This window comes from Seriola dumerili, unplaced genomic scaffold (assembly GCF_002260705.1).
Source record: "Seriola dumerili isolate Sdu_G_001 unplaced genomic scaffold, Sdu_1.0 BDQW01000822.1, whole genome shotgun sequence".
NCBI lineage: Eukaryota > Metazoa > Chordata > Actinopteri > Carangiformes > Carangidae > Seriola > Seriola dumerili.
This window is the reverse complement of record NW_019175077.1, coordinates 1,232,210-1,250,013: the sequence shown is the minus strand read 5'-3', so window position 1 is coordinate 1,250,013 and position 17,804 is coordinate 1,232,210. Positions and strand designations below refer to the sequence as shown.

The 17,804-nt window shown below is 39.6% G+C and overlaps 1 protein-coding gene across 4 annotated transcripts in view; it reads left to right on the top strand.

Annotated features, from left to right (window-relative positions):
- Positions 1 to 16,223, top strand: part of kiaa1468 (KIAA1468 ortholog) — a 35,760-nt gene extending 19,537 nt beyond the window's left edge. For all 4 annotated transcript variants that reach the window (XM_022766297.1, XM_022766296.1, XM_022766295.1 and 1 more), the window contains 19 exons: positions 215 to 327; positions 480 to 570; positions 1,531 to 1,602; positions 1,712 to 1,852; positions 2,073 to 2,237; positions 2,392 to 2,539; positions 2,713 to 2,869; positions 3,075 to 3,198; positions 3,877 to 3,925; positions 4,655 to 4,734; positions 5,224 to 5,330; positions 5,510 to 5,609; positions 7,202 to 7,284; positions 10,015 to 10,078; positions 10,195 to 10,333; positions 10,478 to 10,594; positions 12,202 to 12,290; positions 12,922 to 12,992; positions 14,474 to 16,223. In XM_022766297.1, the coding sequence (XP_022622018.1) occupies positions 215 to 327; positions 480 to 570; positions 1,531 to 1,602; positions 1,712 to 1,852; positions 2,073 to 2,237; positions 2,392 to 2,539; positions 2,713 to 2,869; positions 3,075 to 3,198; positions 3,877 to 3,925; positions 4,655 to 4,734; positions 5,224 to 5,330; positions 5,510 to 5,609; positions 7,202 to 7,284; positions 10,015 to 10,078; positions 10,195 to 10,333; positions 10,478 to 10,594; positions 12,202 to 12,290; positions 12,922 to 12,992; positions 14,474 to 14,594 (2,031 nt within the window). In that variant the 3' untranslated portion in view covers positions 14,595 to 16,223. The remainder of the gene's footprint in view (positions 1 to 214; positions 328 to 479; positions 571 to 1,530; positions 1,603 to 1,711; positions 1,853 to 2,072; positions 2,238 to 2,391; positions 2,540 to 2,712; positions 2,870 to 3,074; positions 3,199 to 3,876; positions 3,926 to 4,654; positions 4,735 to 5,223; positions 5,331 to 5,509; positions 5,610 to 7,201; positions 7,285 to 10,014; positions 10,079 to 10,194; positions 10,334 to 10,477; positions 10,595 to 12,201; positions 12,291 to 12,921; positions 12,993 to 14,473) is intronic.
- The last annotated feature ends 1,581 nt before the right edge of the window (positions 16,224 to 17,804 follow it).

The window sequence follows — 17,804 nt, the reverse complement described above, 5'->3', positions numbered from 1 at the left end:
TGTTGGTTTCAAAGGTGACCCCTTATGTTTCTTTTTATCTCCTCTTTTCAATAAACACCTTCTCCCCCTCTGCTGTTTCCCAAATCCATAGACTTCCAGGCCTGCTTGACTGCTACCAACCATTATTTCCCTGTGTGTTTCAACCTCAGTGTGCTTTTGCAAAGTAATCTAAACTGATGCCATTTCTCCCTGTCTCTCTTCTTCTCTCCTTCAGGAGTTGATTCCACTCATCTTGTGTACCGCATGCCTTCACCCAGAGCCTAAAGAGAGAGACCAGCTCCTCCACATCCTCTTTAATCTAATCAAGAGACCAGATGATGAGCAGAGGTGTGTGTAGACAGGATAATATGCAAATAGTTTATTTTAGCAATTAACTTCCAACCAAGATATCATTGTTAAGCCTGAAAATAGGGAGACAAACTACAAGTTTTATCCAGCATTGTGTTCTCATATATTTCTGTGTGTATGTCTTTCCAAAGACAAATGATCTTGACGGGGTGTGTTGCATTTGCGAGGCACGTGGGTCCAACCCGTGTTGAGGCTGAACTACTTCCTCAGTGCTGGGAGCAGGTACGGTACACACACTGCAGGTGGCTTTGTTATTGCATATGCTGCCACTGATTTTCACACCTTCTCCAAAAAGAACTTGTGTTAACTCTGAGCTGTAGTTTTTCTAAGTTTTATAATAAGTTTTCTGAATTAATAACTCAGTCCTAGATGGTTAATGATTCATTTTTAACCAAGACATATTACATTATATTTATAGATATTGTATTACTAGAGAACATTAGACAGTACTATATGTTCATTTTTTTCTTCTGCTTTTCCAGGTTTCATTTTAAAATCATGTTTTCATTATTATACTCAAGTACTTAAGTGTTGGCTTGACAAATTCATATTTAATCAGTATGCACTCTCTACCTTCAGAAAAAAAGACATTCTGATTTTGTTTTATGTCACTTTCTGCTTTATTTTGTATTTGCCATTTTTTGTGGAGCCCTTTCTATTTCATTATTAACCGTGGCTGTTTTTGTCACTCATGCACGTATAAATTTGACAATACAAAGGAAAAATGTTGCAAGGATTGCACAAACCTCTAATGTAAAAATATTCTTTTGCACAGTAAATTAGAAAAAGATCTCAGTTTTGTCTTACTTTTTGTGAACTTATCATTTAGTGTTGTCAGAATTACATTTGGTGATTCTTGACTTCACTAACATTACCTCCATAGTGTCCCTGACTTAAATATGATAGCAGTATTGTTTTCATTGCCACCTGTGTCACCTCATGCAACATATTTATGACAAACAAAATCTACTGCCATAGCAACAACAGCTGTCAGCAGTTTGGAGGCTGAGAATCTGTCTAGAAAGATAAATAGTGGTTTCCAGAGGGTCAGCATGTTGATGATATTGAGTTGTTTCCATTCCATGATGGCTGCTCTCCTGTCTGCTTCTCTCTTCCCTCCAAATTCTGTTCCACTATTGCTTCAATACTCTTTCTTCTATGTTTTGTTGTCGTCTGCTGCAGATTAACCACAAATATCCAGAGAGGAGATTGTTGGTGGCAGAATCCTGTGGAGCCTTAGGACCATACCTGCCTGTAAGAATATATTATGCATACAGAATTAATAGGGGATGTACATGAATATAGATGAATAAAACATAAATTAATTATTTGTCTCTGTCTGTCTTACCTTCTGTCTCTGCAGAAGGAGATCCGTAGCTCCCTGGTGTTGTCCATGTTGCAGCAGATGCTCACTGAGGATAAGGCTGACATGGTCAGAGAAGCTGTGGTCAAGAGTCTGGGAATTATCATGGGTTACATAGATGACCCTGACAAGTACTCCCAGGTATGTGTGTTTGGAGGGGATTCTGTGTAAGGACTTTTTACTACCACCCTGCATTTAACTTTCTTGAACACTTAGGGATTTTGCAAAAGTTCCTCTTTCTTTTGAATCCATTTGTAGCAACCATGTGAAAAAAAACATACTTAGGGGATACAGTTGTTGGTGTATATGTTTGTGGGTGAGTCTCCATATCTGACTTTTGTGCACATGTGTGTTCTTCCAGGGTTTTGAGCTGATGCTGCTATCCCTTGGGGACCCGTCAGAGCGGGTGGTGAGTGCAGTCCACCAGGTCTTTATTCCCGCCTTTGCTGCTTGGACCACGGAGTTGGGCACCCTGCACACTGCACTTATCCCTTCACTGTTGGCACGTATAGAGAAACTACTTATGGTAAGGGCCTGTGTGTTGACATTTTATAGTTTTGTTTACATACAGTACAATATATGTATGTGTGCATGCATGCAATGAACTGCACTACTTCACGTTTGCTCTCATAATTTCTCTCTTCCTGGTTTTTACCTTCTGTTCCTGCCTCTTTCTGTAGCAAGGAGAACATAGTCTGGATGAACACAAGTTACACGTGTTCCTGTCGGCCCTACAGTCTCTCATCCCTCCTCTATTTGCTGTGGTGCTTCAGAATGCACCTTTCACCAGCAGAGCTAAACTCCACGGAGACATACCTGCAATAGAGGGTAGAACAACTGCACATACACACACAAAGGTCACATAGAGGAGATTTACTTCAGAATGCAAAAAATCCTGAGCTTAAATATTCTCCAACACTTTCTCCTGGAGGATTGGGTTTTATGTTTTAATTATTAAAGCAGCATTTCCTGAGTTTATATTCTGATCCTGGATCTTGCAGTGACACGGTTCCCCAGGCCAGCCTCTCCCCTCCAGGATGTAGCTACCATCATAGGCAGCAGGGAGATGCTGAGTGCCCTCCTGCTACTCTATGACCACCAGCTAGAGCACGAAGGGACCACTGGCTGGGACAGCCTCTTATGGGTGGTCAATCAACTGTGAGAAATGTGCACTTATACTTACACATTTAGAGACATGTATAAATGTATAAAGACAGTTAAAAATGTTTTAGAAAAAGATACAGACATGTGTGCACAAAATGCAAACACAGCCACATAGGTGAAGGTTTGCACATCATCACAAAATCATACACATACTGTCAATCAACACATACCGATTTCTATCCGTCTGTTCTGTCTCCAGCCTTCCTCAGCTCATAGAGATTGTGGGTCGAATCAATGTGACATCATCAACTTGCGTCCATGAGTTCTCTCGCTTCTTCTGGAGGTTCTGTCGCACCTTTGGCAAGATCTTCACTAACACTAAGGTAAAGCCATGTGACTTATGGAAGCTAAATATTCTTCTGACGATACCACAGCTGTTTGGTGTTGACATTTGTTCCTTAACTAATTGCTCCGTTCATCTGATCTCAATCTTGTCTCTCCATCTGAATATCCAAAGAGTGACGACAAATAGACTGAATACATAATTTCACATCTGTTAGTACACTACTCTTTTAACCTTAGGTGAGTCTAATTCCAAGTGGAAAATTTAGGGTTTTGTTCCCTGATAAAAATGCACAAAATCTCACAAAGCAATCCCTCACTTTTGTTCCTGAAAGGATGAATGTGTACAGTACACTTAAGCAATACTACATGTATCAGTGATGATGCAAAATGCTGATTATTTGTAGGTATCTTAAATATTTAGCATGTAGGCAGTAATGACTGAGACAATAAGTGTCTGAATTTAAACACAGCTGTACTGACTTCCAAGCAGTACTAGTCAGGATCAAAGAGTGTACTACATATTCATCAGAAGTTCGCTTTGAGGGCCACAGTTAGTGGTACCAACTGTGCTTTTCTCTGACTTGGTACAGATTTCTATCACAAATCCATATGATGTCTTGAGTACTGAAGATATTACTTTAAACGAAATGTCAATGATGTATATAAATCAAACGACGGCAATTAAAGATTCATTCATCCTCATTACCTTTTTTCAGGTTAAACCACAGTTCCAAGAGATTCTCCGACTATCTGAAGAGAATGTTGGTAAGGACAGCTTCAACATACACACATACACACAGATGTGCAAGTGTTCTGAGATTTTCGCAGCTCTGTCTAGAGAATGTTGGTAGGTGGAGTTCAGGCTGTTGATGTAAACAAGCTATTTGGAGTCAGTTCTGGGTGTTCCCCTCTGTCTTTTTTTTTTTTTTTTTTTCAAATTCCGGACATGTTTCTGTAGTTGTAAGAGGTGCTTGGTCTCATCTTGCTGCCAAGTGATTTAGATTTGTTATTGTGGCCATTTCTGAAATGTGCTTTGTATTGAGGCCCAGTCTATGTTTAAGTCATCACAACCTTACTTTGCAATTGTCTTTCAGTAGATTTTTGTAAAACCACAACATATTGTATGTGGTAGACACAATGTTACACACAGAACCAAATACCAAATTTAATTGGGCAAAAACAGATGATGGTAATTCTCATCACATGTCCAGTACAGTTGTAATAGTGTGTAATAGCAGAAAAATAGTGAGATGAAAGCGTGAATGTCAAACCTTGACCCACAATTGTACATATAGGAAAATCATCTCAGAAAAGGAGGAGATGACAATTTCTACACTAAGCAGAAGCATCAATAGACCATAATGCAATGCAGCCACTAAATCTAAAGGTTATCACATGATACAAAACAATTTCAGAAATTGTAATGGCTGCAGTTGAATTTTGGATGATCATTCATCTTCTTTTGACCTAACCTCTTCTCATTTTATTCCTTAGATGCTTCAGCAGGGAACGGTATTCTCACCAAAGCCACAGTCCCCATCTATGCCACCGGAGTACTGACATGCTATAACCAGGTAACTTAAATAACAGTAGACCTCAGCCCAATAGTAGCTGACTTGAAGCAGATTTATCATAAGAATCATACCTTGTGGTGCTCTTTAGTGTCGTGCAGGATGAAGTCATTTAAATGATTTCTTCTATATACTGTATTTATTGGACTTGTTGAGTTGTTTTTGGATCATTATTTTCTCATCTATGAATGTAGAGTGTGGACATTATTACACTTTAGGTTATTGTTCTTTGTCACAGGGGAAAATATTCACTCCAGAACACATCAATCTGCCATATGTTTTTGTTTTGATTTTAGATTCATAAACTGATGCTGCACTTGTGTTTTACAAATGTATTTGTAAATGTATCTATTTTTTGTTTTAACCTTCAGCGCCACATGTCAACAAAACATGTTGAGAGCAGCCCAATTTTGAATATTGAAGTGCCAATGTGAATGTATCTGTTGCCTACATGGCGCAACTGACACAAACATGCTATCGTTTCCCCTAAAGGAGGAGGATCGCAAGTTGTTGGTGGGTTTCCTAGAGGATGTTATGACAACCCTGTCACTATCCCATGCGCCTCTCGACAGCCTTAAGGCCTCCTTTGTAGAGCTTGGGTAAAACATACACCCACACATACACACATACTGTAGATTTACCATAGATTTTATGGGCTGTGACACAAAATAGCCCAACATTTAAAAAAAAAAAAAAAAAAAAGGCTTGCATTGATACACACTTTCATCCGTACAGTTGCCACGATATTGCTTACTATTTATGTTTTGCTCTGTTTCAGTGCCAACCCAGTGTACCATGAACTGTTGCTGACTGTTCTGTGGTATGGTGTGGTCCATACTTCTGCACTGGTCCGGTGTACTGCAGCACGGATGTTTGAGGTGCAAAATACACACACAAACACACAGATAGTGTATTGAATCAATCCCAGGTGTTGATATTTTTGATCAGATATTATTTTTTATAAATATTACCTAAAATGTGTCATTGTTGATACATTTGCTCTTTTTTTTACATTTATAGCAAGAAACAAGAATATGTGACTGTACTTCTGCTACAAAGTGTATACTAATTAAATATAACATGGCTGCAAATTATGGATAAAATGGTCATTTAGATTAATTAGTTTTTTTATTGGAATTATTTGGAATTATGACTTTTCTGCTATTTTATTAAAAGCCTTTTTGTGATTGTAGTACATTCTAAATGGAATTATATGTACTGTATTAGTGAGCTAAATTTGTTTTGTGCAGTTACACACAATTGTGTAGTCCTACATTATAGATACTATTTCCATGTTTACCTATGTGCTGTACATGTGCTAGCTCTGCTTGCTATTGCTGCTATTTAATACGCATTTAATATATAGCTATTCTTTCTTATGAGTGTGAATAAAGACTCCTGTAGCTTATCAGCACCCTGGTTTCAACTGTATGGCTAGACCCTTTACATTAGACCTTTCACTGTGCACTGGTCTCAGAAGTGACTAAATAAATATCTGCTGCATGTCAGAGAAAGGGAAAAGTCAGCAGCCTGAAAGTATAGTCAAAAGAGTTCAAGGCCTGTTCCTTTTCAGTGTTGTTGGAAAGTGTAATTTAATCAGAAATGTTTTCTTGGGAATATTTTTCACTGTTCTGAGTATTTCAGGTCTTGTGGAAATATAATACTACTATTATTTTTAAAGGGAGATGAACATTTCCCTGTTTTCTTCCTTGTGATTCAATTCCACCGAGTGTATCCATTTTAAGCCAGGTTCTCAATGCAAAAGTCCTGGCCTAAGCCATTGGAAACAGCCATAGCAAATCACATCTCCCTGTCCCTTGAGTTCTGTGCACACTTTAAGGTCAAATGTTCTCTAGGCATAGCAGTAGAACTGGGCCTACATTGATTTAAACTTGGGGAAGGAGGAGTGGTAGGCTGTATTCATGTTCCCCCTGTTTTGTGAAGTACTTTCCCTTTCCCAACACACCTCACTGTCACCATTCCATAGTGTATAGCTGTCCACCATTGTCAAACCTGTGGGTTGGAAGGTGGACCTCTACCACAGATCCCAGATCAGATTAGTTAAAGGGAATGAAATGATAATCTGACCTGGAGTCTGTGGAAAGATCCCACAGCTTTATGCTCACCATACTGTAAAAGTACTTGTGCAGTTTAGCTATGTTGGCTTTGCCATTACTTCTGCATACCTGCGTGTGCATGTGTGTGTGTTTGTGTGCGTGTGTGAATGTGTGTGTACACACACTTGCTTGATACATGCAGTGCCGTTCCGTGCCTTGCAGCTATGGTTCTTGTCATTGTATATCACTTTCTTCCTATCTTTTTGTGTTTGTTTTTCTTTTCCCTCCCTTTCTGTTTTGCTTTTTGTTTGTTTTTTTCTTTTCTCTCTATCTATTGGCGGTGTTGCTCGCTCTTGTCCCAATGCCCTGCCCACCTCTGTGACATCACGGCTGGCTCTGTCCAATCCGATCAGCTGCTGGTGAAGGGGGTGAATGAGACGCTGGTAGCTCAGAGAGTGGTGCCGGCTCTCATCACACTGTCCTCCGACCCTGAAATGTAAGTGGAACATCAACAACAACGATAAACCGCGCCGCGTCTCTCTCCCCCCTTCTCTTTGCCACCTGAGAACTATCACACTGAAGTCTGTACCTGCCAGGAGCAAATTCAGCACAAACAAACTCTACAAAAACTCTCAAACTACACACTCTCAAAATATATTGATCGATCATTTATGTATTTTGATATTGAGTTTATTTTCCGGTTCTCCAATTAATTCCCTGAGATTTTTCCCTGAGTCATTATAACAGTCAAAGCCAATTGCCATAGTTTTTATTAGTTTGGAATTGCTCCTGTTTAGGTTAAGGCTGTGTCATGGGGTGGTTCGTCAGCATAACCACTGTTACCACTAACACTGCATGTCAGCATCATCGATCTGCAACACTAATCCACGCCAGCTCTTGTTGCCTCATCAGTCTGCAACACTAACCAGTCCTCAGCCAGATTGATGTGTGCGCACATTGCCGGCATGCAGCAACAGCACAGTCCCAGCATGCTCATCTGTAACCCGCCCCCCTCTTCCTCTCCCTCCCCACCCCACCCCATTGAAGCAGGGCCCCTCCTCCTGACCGACCCATCAGCTAGCGGTTGGTTATCTTTTCCCGTCAGTCTATTTTTCTCTCTCTCTATCTCTTCTCTATCATCCGTTCAATCTTTACCTCCTTCTTTCACCTCTCTCCTGCCTCCCTCTATATTTCCCTTCCTCACCCTGTCTCTGTCTCCTCCCACCATGCCTCTCCCTCTCTCTCATCCTGCTGTGTGGTGGGTTTGCAGTTGGTTCTCCGAGGCATGAGTGAAGCATTAGTAGATCGCCGGGCGGCTCCGGCCCTTATAACTCTGTGCAGTGGGCCTGAATTGTGAGTCAATCAACACAAGAAAGCCTCTCTTTAAACATTGTCATTTTATGGGCTGCAGCCTTACAGTGTGAAGGAGGGTCTATGTAGAAATCTGTCTCGCTGAGCTTGAATGGGCACAGTGGTGACCGTGTGGCACCAAAACCCTTCAGTTCACTAGAAATTTAGCTGACATGGCAGCTTCGTTAAACACAACAAAAAAATCACTGGAAGAGGAAGTAAGAGCCTGAAGACATTTGCCCCTTCCTGTATCCTGCCATCAATACAGACTGATCAGGAGCCACAGTGACTGGCTAAATATAAAATGGGTGAATACTCAAATTTCCTTTGTTCAATCCTGTGGGACACATTTGTCCTTTTCATTGCAGTATAAACAGGGGACAGTGTTCTTAGCCATGTTTTGATAGTAATTCAAGGGATTAAAAGAAAACCCTTTCCAGCTGCCACTGTACACCAGTTCTTTGTGTTTGTGATTAGACACAATGATGCAATTAGCGTTGACACTGTTGGAATGCAGCCCTTTTCATCTCATATTCTGTATTGAAATACACATGTTGATGGGTTCACACTTTCCCCAATTTATATATTCAAAATATATTTATTTCAAAATCTTAACATATGTTCTTTATTTTGTAACCTTTAAGATTTTTGGCATTATATCTTTCACATATCTTGCTGTGTCCACGATCACCATAAAAAGAGTGATGTCTCTTGCTTAGAGACATAATGAGAAATTAGTTTTTACTACTAGTTCTAAGATGGCCCATGTGTGTCTTTTGATCTTTCCTGCTCCTACTGACAGTAAAATGATTATCTAATATCACCCGACCTGCACCCCATTAACCTGGCTTATTGCAGTTCATATTAACTATTGATTATTGGCAGATGTTTTTATTACGCATTTTTATGTTTCTGTATTTTTTATGATTTGGGAATGAATTGATTCCTTTTTTTTTTTTAAATGCCCCTTTTATCTGCTGGATTCTTAGCTTTTAGCATTTACTTGAATGAGCCTTTCCCTCAAGAATGATATGGGCAATACATTAAGTTATAAAGTAGACACAGGTAATGTATGATGTGTTAAATGTAGATCTGGTTCAAATCCTACACTTTATAACTGAACTCAATATTAAGACAATTTGAAACTAAGATCATTTTTCATACCTTAAATCAGCACCAGCTGATTGGCCAGATTTTAAGCAATTGGCAATAACATCTAAATAGATCATTGGTAATCAGATGATTACCATTACAGCTGCCAAATCAAAAATGAGCTTACTAGATCAGCTATTGGTGTATAAAGTGAAGCCCACCTTGCAGCTGTCAGTAAAATATTGGTAGTGTTGATATCTCATGCAGCAAATTTCACATCTTTAGCAATAATTTATGCAGAATGCAGAGCTTCACCTGGCAGTGCAATCAACACTGTGGTTACTCTCTCATTACAATGTAATCACTATATTAAATAAATATAATATAAAAAAAAGCCTAAACCATATTTTAAATGAAAAATTCCTACTTTTTTATGATTAAGTCTTAGTATGAATGCTGAATGGGCAGTATAGAAAATGCATTACATAAATTAATAATTTTTATTGGTTAGTAGCATTGTATAAAAAGTCTGAAAATAGCATAAGGAAAGCTGACTGCTGCGTCCATAGTAATAACCTTAGACTGCCTGAGTTATGTTAATGTGGTCAAAACCCAACAGTCTGGCAATTCAAACATTTTAGATTAAATCTTAGAATTAATTGCAGATAATGTTTGACTCATTCTGATTATTTTAATTCTGATGGAGAACATGGAGAAAACCTGAAAGACTGGTACAGTGATTATGAATGGTAAAACCATTGTCTTGCTCTCCTGCTGATTTTAGCTCAGTGAGGATATCCACTATTCCTGCCTTTGGTACCATCATGGAAACTGTCACACAAAAAGAGGTAGGAAACAGTAAATGTCAAACTGTGCACATGCCTAAAATGCATGCAGTTTGAATCAATAACTTTATGAATCTTAAAACGTATAAACTGTTATGGCTTTCTGTTTTCATGTGTAGCTGCTGGAGCGTGTAAAAATGCAGCTGGCATCATTCCTAGAGGACCCTCAATACCAAGATCAGCACTCTTTGCACATGGAAATTATCAGGACATTTGGAAGAGTTGGACCTAATGCAGAGCCACGCTTCAGAGATGAGTGTATGTAAAAGATAAAAATGTTACCATTGTTGAACCAAGTCTACATTTTCTCTCTGTTTCCTTCTAATCTCTATTTTGCCTCTCATGGGATCTTCATGTGCACTTGTGCAATAACCTTTCTTCTTTTCTTTTTTTTTTCTGTAGTTGTGCTCCCACACCTTCACAAGCTGGCGCTGGCTAACAACAGCCAGTCAGTGGAGAGCAAGAGGATTGACATCGCCACCCAGCTGTTTGAGGCCTACAGCGCCCTGTCCTGCTGCTGTATCCTTAAACACGTCATGCTTAATGGTTTGGATATATACGAGTCATGCTGGATTTACTTTTTATGAGAGGACTTTTATCTGTGGCCTTAACACTTTCCATATACTGGTACTTATTCAGTAAATGTTGTGAAAACTAAGGGGAAAATGTGTACTCCATATTTGCCGAGTTCTCAGCTCACTCATAACTGCTGTGTGACAGTGTTGGCTTAGGTTCAGGGTTAGCTGTTGTAACAGTGAGTCAGTGAGAAGGCCGTTAGAATAACCGGTAAAATGCTAGCTGCACTGGTCACATGTTCTCCGGAACATGCCTGTATAACTGTGTGGTGGTATGTATCAGCGTGGCCCCGGTGTCTGAGTGTGTGGTTCGGTGTGTGTGTTGGCAGAGTTTGCCTGTCATTTGGCAGGAGGAGAAAGGGAAAATAAGCTCCCTCCATTTTGGGGCTAGAGGTAATTACAGGGTTACTTAAGCAAAGGAAAGGATGAGAGCAGGAGAAAGAGCGTGAGAGGAGAGGAAAGGACTGAACATCAACTTCAATCCTTGGTAACAGTCCCCAGGATAGGTCTCACGTTTACATTACCTCTGCTCTGTCTCTGTCATCCTTCTCTTCTGTTGTTCCAGGACTATTTTTTTAATATTTCTCTTTTCTCACACTCTTTTTCCTCTCTCCACTCCGTCTCTCCTCTGTGACCCCACTCCACCCACTTCCAACACACACACACACATACATACACACACACACACACACACACACACACACACACACACATATGCAAAGAGGAGGGGTTCATTCCTGTGGATCTTTGTCAGGCTGTGATTTCACAGTACAGTAGTGTCCAGGAGGTATAGCCCTAACCTCAGAGGTCTTTTTCTTGTAATCAGTGTGACTAGCTCTGAAATTGTACATTCCCATCTGTAAAAGTATAGATTCATTCACTTTGTGTCCCTTACAGCCCTACTGGCTCTGATATGTGGCAGAACACATGCAGTAGCGTTATAGACAAGAATAGTGTTGTGCTCTTATATGAGGAAAATATTTGAAAATCAGAAGTGTTTTCAGTCACTGACTGATTTTTTTTTCAATATTCTGATTTATTCTAAAGTGAACTCCAGCCATCTGGTAATTCCTGGAAACACTATCCAAACTGTATTTGTAGCTGCTTGGCCTTGAAAACACCAGCTTTTTAGTTTATATGTCTTTACATGAAGTGAGAAAAACAAGACAGTCTGAAGAGATAAGGCACTGCTTCTCTACTCTGGGAATAACACATACGAGGGTTATTACAGTTTACTTATTTTCACTCCTTACTTATTTTCTTATATTTTCTTTATAGGACCCATCTGCAGGTCAGCTTTGCTAATCTATATATTCAGCTGTGTTCAGTTAAGATATGTTGGTTTTGCTGTCTTTTTCCATGATTTTCATTCCCAGACTGTCTTAAACTTTAAAATGACTGCCCATATTTGGCTTTCTGGAACCTGCCTGGCAGCCCAGATAATGAGGAGTTACACTTATCTGTGGTCCTGCAAGGTGCTTTGGATCAACTGGCATTTTAAACTTGTGACTTGTATTTTTATTTTATTCCACTCCTTAACTTCCTGTGCAGTCATTTCTGAGGAGGTGATGGTCAACCACTTCCTCCCTGGCCTAAGGTGTCTCCGCGCTGACATGGAGCAACTCTCTCCTGAGCACGAGGTCAGGAGACATACAGACATGGACGCACTCTCACATACACAGTGGAGATTACACACAATGAGACACTTAAAATGCACACATGCATACACAAATACAGTATCCAGTCTGTGTACTCACACACTGATTGGCCAGACTGTCTCACTCTTTCTATGTCTTACTCCCACAGGATCTCATACAATAATGATAAAGACAGACAGTCTGACTCTTCACCTCTTTCTCAGACACACTCATACACACACCTCTACCATATTTTTTTATTTGTGTCTCAGAATCTCATGCGATCCATTTCATGTGAGCATTTTCCCAAGGTGACTAACAATCAGCTGACTCTTTCCCTCTCTGCACATCCACTGTGTCTGCAAAGTCTACGTAGTAGATGGATACTAGACAGGAATTATTTTCCAAACTGGAAAACATACATATATACCTACAAGGTCCTAATTTTTTCATGACAGAATTCAACCCACGCTGCCTGTTTTATACCAGTCTAGTAGTTAGAAGCATGCTGTTTACAAAGTGTTGTATAGATGGCATTGCACTCCAAGACGTAAATCATGACATTTCTACGACAAAAAACCATTTTGTTAAGACAACGTTGTAGCTTAGTCTGTCTCTGTCATATTCTCCACAGGTGATTCTGAGTTCTATGATCAAAGAGTGTGAAATCAAGGTGGAAAACAGAGGAATGGCAGACGCACAAGGGTGAGAACAAACAAACCGTCCCATTCACACAGTCACTTTCTCTGAAATGATTTGCAAAATATTGTTTTTTGTTGCATGAGATGCTGTGACGGGAACGAGTGATGGCTTTTAAGTGGTAGTTAAGAAGAATTTGGATGGAGAAGAAGTATCCCTGCTGTAAAGAAAGGGGTCACTAAACAGTTCTTGGACTGGGCCCATGTTGTGGGTTTATTCCCCAGAGGAGAGGAGAACATGCAAGCGTGTTGAAACCACACTCATTATGTGGGTATCTTCACTGAAAGAGAGAGGGGAAAAAAAATTAGAGGAGTTGTTTTGGTGAAGCTAAGAGAGCTGGGACACTGGCCATATTGTGGGTGTCTTTTAAAAGATCTTTCTCCCATCTTGTTAACATGTGTTCAGGGCTCATTAAAAAGAGAAGTGTGTGTATGAGGATGTAGAAACTGTGTATATGTCTGCATTTGTGTATGCACATAACCTCAGTATTGGGTGTTTTCTCCCAAACCTGCAGTTAAACTCGCTTGTCCTGAGAGACTTTTGTTCCTCTTTGATTTTGGCCTGTCAACCCTTTCTTCGACTTGCCTGACTATAATCGATCACTTGGATCTTTGTTTTCACAGCATTTATCTTTTAAGAAGTTTTGCAGAATGCAGATTTACATATTACTTAAGCCCTATTTGATTCATTACTTACTTACCCATGGAATGTTATGGAAACCCTGATATCTTGTGGCGATCACAGCTTAGTGAACCTCCTTGGCAGAAAGACTTTTTCAAGTGGCATTTACATAAAATTGGTATCATTATTTGCATTTTTACTGTATGTATCACCTGGATACAATACTACAATACTCCAGTGGATTCAATTTCACAAACCTTTTCAAGGATATATGAAATTGTTTGGTTTCATGCCAAAATAGGATTTCCCATTCAAAGGATTTTGACTCACAGAATCACACACAGCCCACAGTAAGATCTGGCCTTTATGACACAAAACATGAGGCATTTTAGTAAAAAATCTTGAGTTGTTTTGACATACCAGGGTTTATCTAGAAGCTGTGTAATAATATTCTCCAGTCAGTGTGTCTAAATTGGCTAAACACATCGACTTTAGTTTGGTGTTGGTGTTAAGATAGGATGTTTGTCCTTCTGTTGAACAATGGGGCTCGGCAGAATGTTGTAACTGCTCTGCTGTTTCAGAATCCCAGATAGTTCAAAAGAGGAACTTGCAGAGCCGTTAGACTGTAAAAGTCCAGGGGCTGTATTGGCAAACAGCATTTCCCCTCTTAGCAAAGTAGAATTAATGATGACATAAGCTCATCACCAGATAGTGGATAATTGTGTTTCTTTTGTATTGTGCTTCTGTTTGTCTTTTAGTACATATATTTTGATAGAACAGAGATAAACCTTGTTGCTTCATCATCAAATTCAATCTTAATGCTGTGTTTTTTTTTGTTTTGTTTTTTTTGTTTTCTTTTACTATAGGTCCATGTCAATCGCCTCCAGTTTGGTGGGTGAGGATGCCAAGACCAAGTTCCTGAGCAAGATGGGTCAGCTAACCACATCTGGTGCCATGCTGGCCAATGTCTTCCAGAGAAAGAAGTGATTGCAGCGCTGACTGATCGACCAACCACACTTGATGAACCCCTGCTGTCTTTGGGAGCATTTCATTTTACTGGAAAAAGCATTGGTTCAGCTTAAAGTAAAAGACAGTCAAGTGTGTACTGTTGATTCAGTTTCAAGAAATGAAAGGTTTGTTGAAAGTTGTGTTTTGTTTTAAAATCTTCAGTGCAGTAGGACAACCTGCTACTTAAAGGGGAACAGCAATGTTTTTTGCAGTGAAAGCTGAGGTTTTCCCTTTGCTCATTTTCCTCTCCTTAATTCTTAATCACGATGAAGGCGTTGTCAGGCTACAGATTTGCTTTGATGAATCAGTGTTCTTAACATTGACATTTCAGAGAAAGGGGAGAGAGATCGGAACAGTATTGAGATTCACCCAAAATAATAAATAGGGACTTGTTTCTCTGACCTTTCTGGACTTGAAAGTATCACCGAATTAAATAAAATTTTCAGTTCAGTGCTTTTGTGCAATTGTTTCAGAAGAGTTTCTCTCGTCTGTAAGAGACAAAAGCACTGCCTGCTGGATTTCATTTAGTATTTTAAACTGCATTTTGGAGCAAAAGGTTGTATGACAGTTGCGTTGACTTGCATTTGTGAGTGAAATTACACTGAAGGATTGAACCACAAAATGGCTCTCAGTCTGTTAAGAATGCCTTGTACAGTGTGTCTGTACGGCTCAGAAGTAACGCCTACTTGAAGCTGTAAAAAAAAAAAAATGTCTTGCCTTTATTTCTTCAAAGTCTGTCTCTGGTTTTTGTTTTGATAGCTTCTATTTTATAACTTATTTATGTCTTAATGAAGAAAAAACATACTTTATTCCAACTTCCAAAGAAATTTGCACTTCATATTACTATTTTGTTCTTTATTTTATATATATATACACACACACATACAGACGGGTGACAAATTAAAAGAAAAAACCTGAAAAATCAGTAGAGAATCAGGATGACAGTGCCCCCATCCATAGGGCACGAGGGGTCACTGAATGGTTTGATGAGTATGCCATGGGCTTCACAGTCACCAGATCTCGACCCAATCGACCACCTTTGGGAAGTTTGGACTGACGTGTTACACGGCAAGCACTATCATCAAAACACCAAATGAAAGAATATCTTTCGGAACAAGGTTTTCATCCCCCCAACAAAGTCCAGTCAATGCCGAGGAGCATTGAAGCTGTTCTGGCAGCTGATGGTGGCCCAACACCTTACTAAGACACTTTATGTTGGTTTTTCCTTTAATTTGTCACCCATCTGAATATATTTGTTTTAATTCTCAGTCTTATACATAATGAACATTGTCAATACTGTTAATGGACATTGTTTTTGTTTTTCCGTTTTGGCAATGTGAAGTTTAAGAGAACACTGATCATAATTATTCCCTCTCTGTCCATTGCATCTTGTCTCTGTGTTGCAGTGTCTCTGATAATTATACTTTTTTTCTAAAGTGGGTATTTGGTTCAATTTTTTTTTTTTTTTTTGTTGTTGTTGTTCTTTTTGGGTATGCTCTAAGAGAAACAGTAAATAACTGTATCATACACTGAACTGAAGAGGGTGGTACTCATTATGTATATTTGAAATTGGTGTCATGGTAATAAAAGATGGAGATCAGTTGTGTATTTAAATGTAATTCTGGGAGCGTCATTGAATGTCTGCATGTTTTTAGACCTTTTTATTGCATGTGATAAAGCATTCCGAGTTATGGTATATGGCTCAAAGTGTTGACAGGTGTTAAAGGCAGTAAAACAAAGCAGTTCCGCAGACAAACTCTCACCCCTGCCGTCCCTGCCCCTCACGTCCAACCCTTTGATGTGGTCTATTGTCTTCTTAGTACAACAAACCAAAGTCCATCTTATGGGACATTCCCAACAACTTACCCCAAATAAATACAGAAATAAAAGCACAGATCTGCCGTCAAGATTACACTATCTCTGAATCCATGCTATCTATCCTTTAGAAAATTATGACATAGTTAAATTTGGCCTAAATCTTCAAAAGAAGAATCAATTTCAGTGGAATAAGTGTGCAACTGCCAATTTATCAGGATAATTAAAGCACAAGCCATCTCTTAGTGACAGTAAAAATAAGTATAAATGAAGTGTTTGCAGTTTCAGGTTTTGGACACTCCTGATTGACCTGTAGTGGAGTACATTGATTTGTGTTGATAGTAGGAACAGGTCAGGCAGGCCTGTGGTGCCACACTCATTGCATGGTTGAACATTATGCGAGTTAGCTAAGACCAATTGATAAAGAACAGTATTTGCATATTCAGGGTAATATTCAACCATCATCACTGATAACTCACCAGGTGGACAAATAGTTGATATATGTCAGGGGTGGAACTGGAAACCATGATACGGTGTTTGTTGTCTCATTCCTGTGTGGGTGTGCATGTGTGTCTATGTCTATAGATATGTATGTGCAGAAATAGATTCCTGATATGTGTAATTTGCATTCAGAGTAAATGATTTTGTTCTTTGCATGTCAAAACAACCCTCTGCTTGCTGAGACCCTTGCTTGACTTTTCAGCATGGGTGTGGGAGGGGGGCATGCAAATATGTGTACCTGCATGCACATGTAGGTGTGAACCTGTGTTTGCTGTATGTGAATGTGTGTTCATAAAGATTCTCCCAGCATTTTGTTGGTGTGTAGAAATGGCATCAGCCGGCAGCTCTTACTCACATTGGTCACTTGGGTGACTCACAGATCACATCTGTTTCCAAAGCAAGCAGAAGCAATGCAGATCCAGTCCTGAAACCACCGGAACATGGTGGCTGGGCTTTAATGTTATTATTCCGCTGTGTTCTGTGGAATAATCTGAGTGCCATTTGCATGTTTTTTTATGCCCTTAAATGTGTGAAGCTCCCTCTAAAATCTTGGTACCAAAACAGGCTGTGGCTGCTTTCTACTATAGAGTGAGTAATGGGAACCATTCAGCGGCTTATGACATGCCTGCATGTGTGCATTTTGTGTATATGAGCTGTCTGGAATAGGCCCACTTCATGAACTTTGGCTTGTTCTAACTGATGCTAAGCAACACAAGCCACATACTTACAGAACTGTGGAGTCTGTGCACAGGTCGCTTGAAGTATGATGCTTGTAAACCAGCATGGTGTCTGCCTGCAGTGGATCTACATTTTTATACATCAAAACAAGCTTCATTTTGACTTCTGTGTTTGAAGTGGGGCTTAACAGGGACT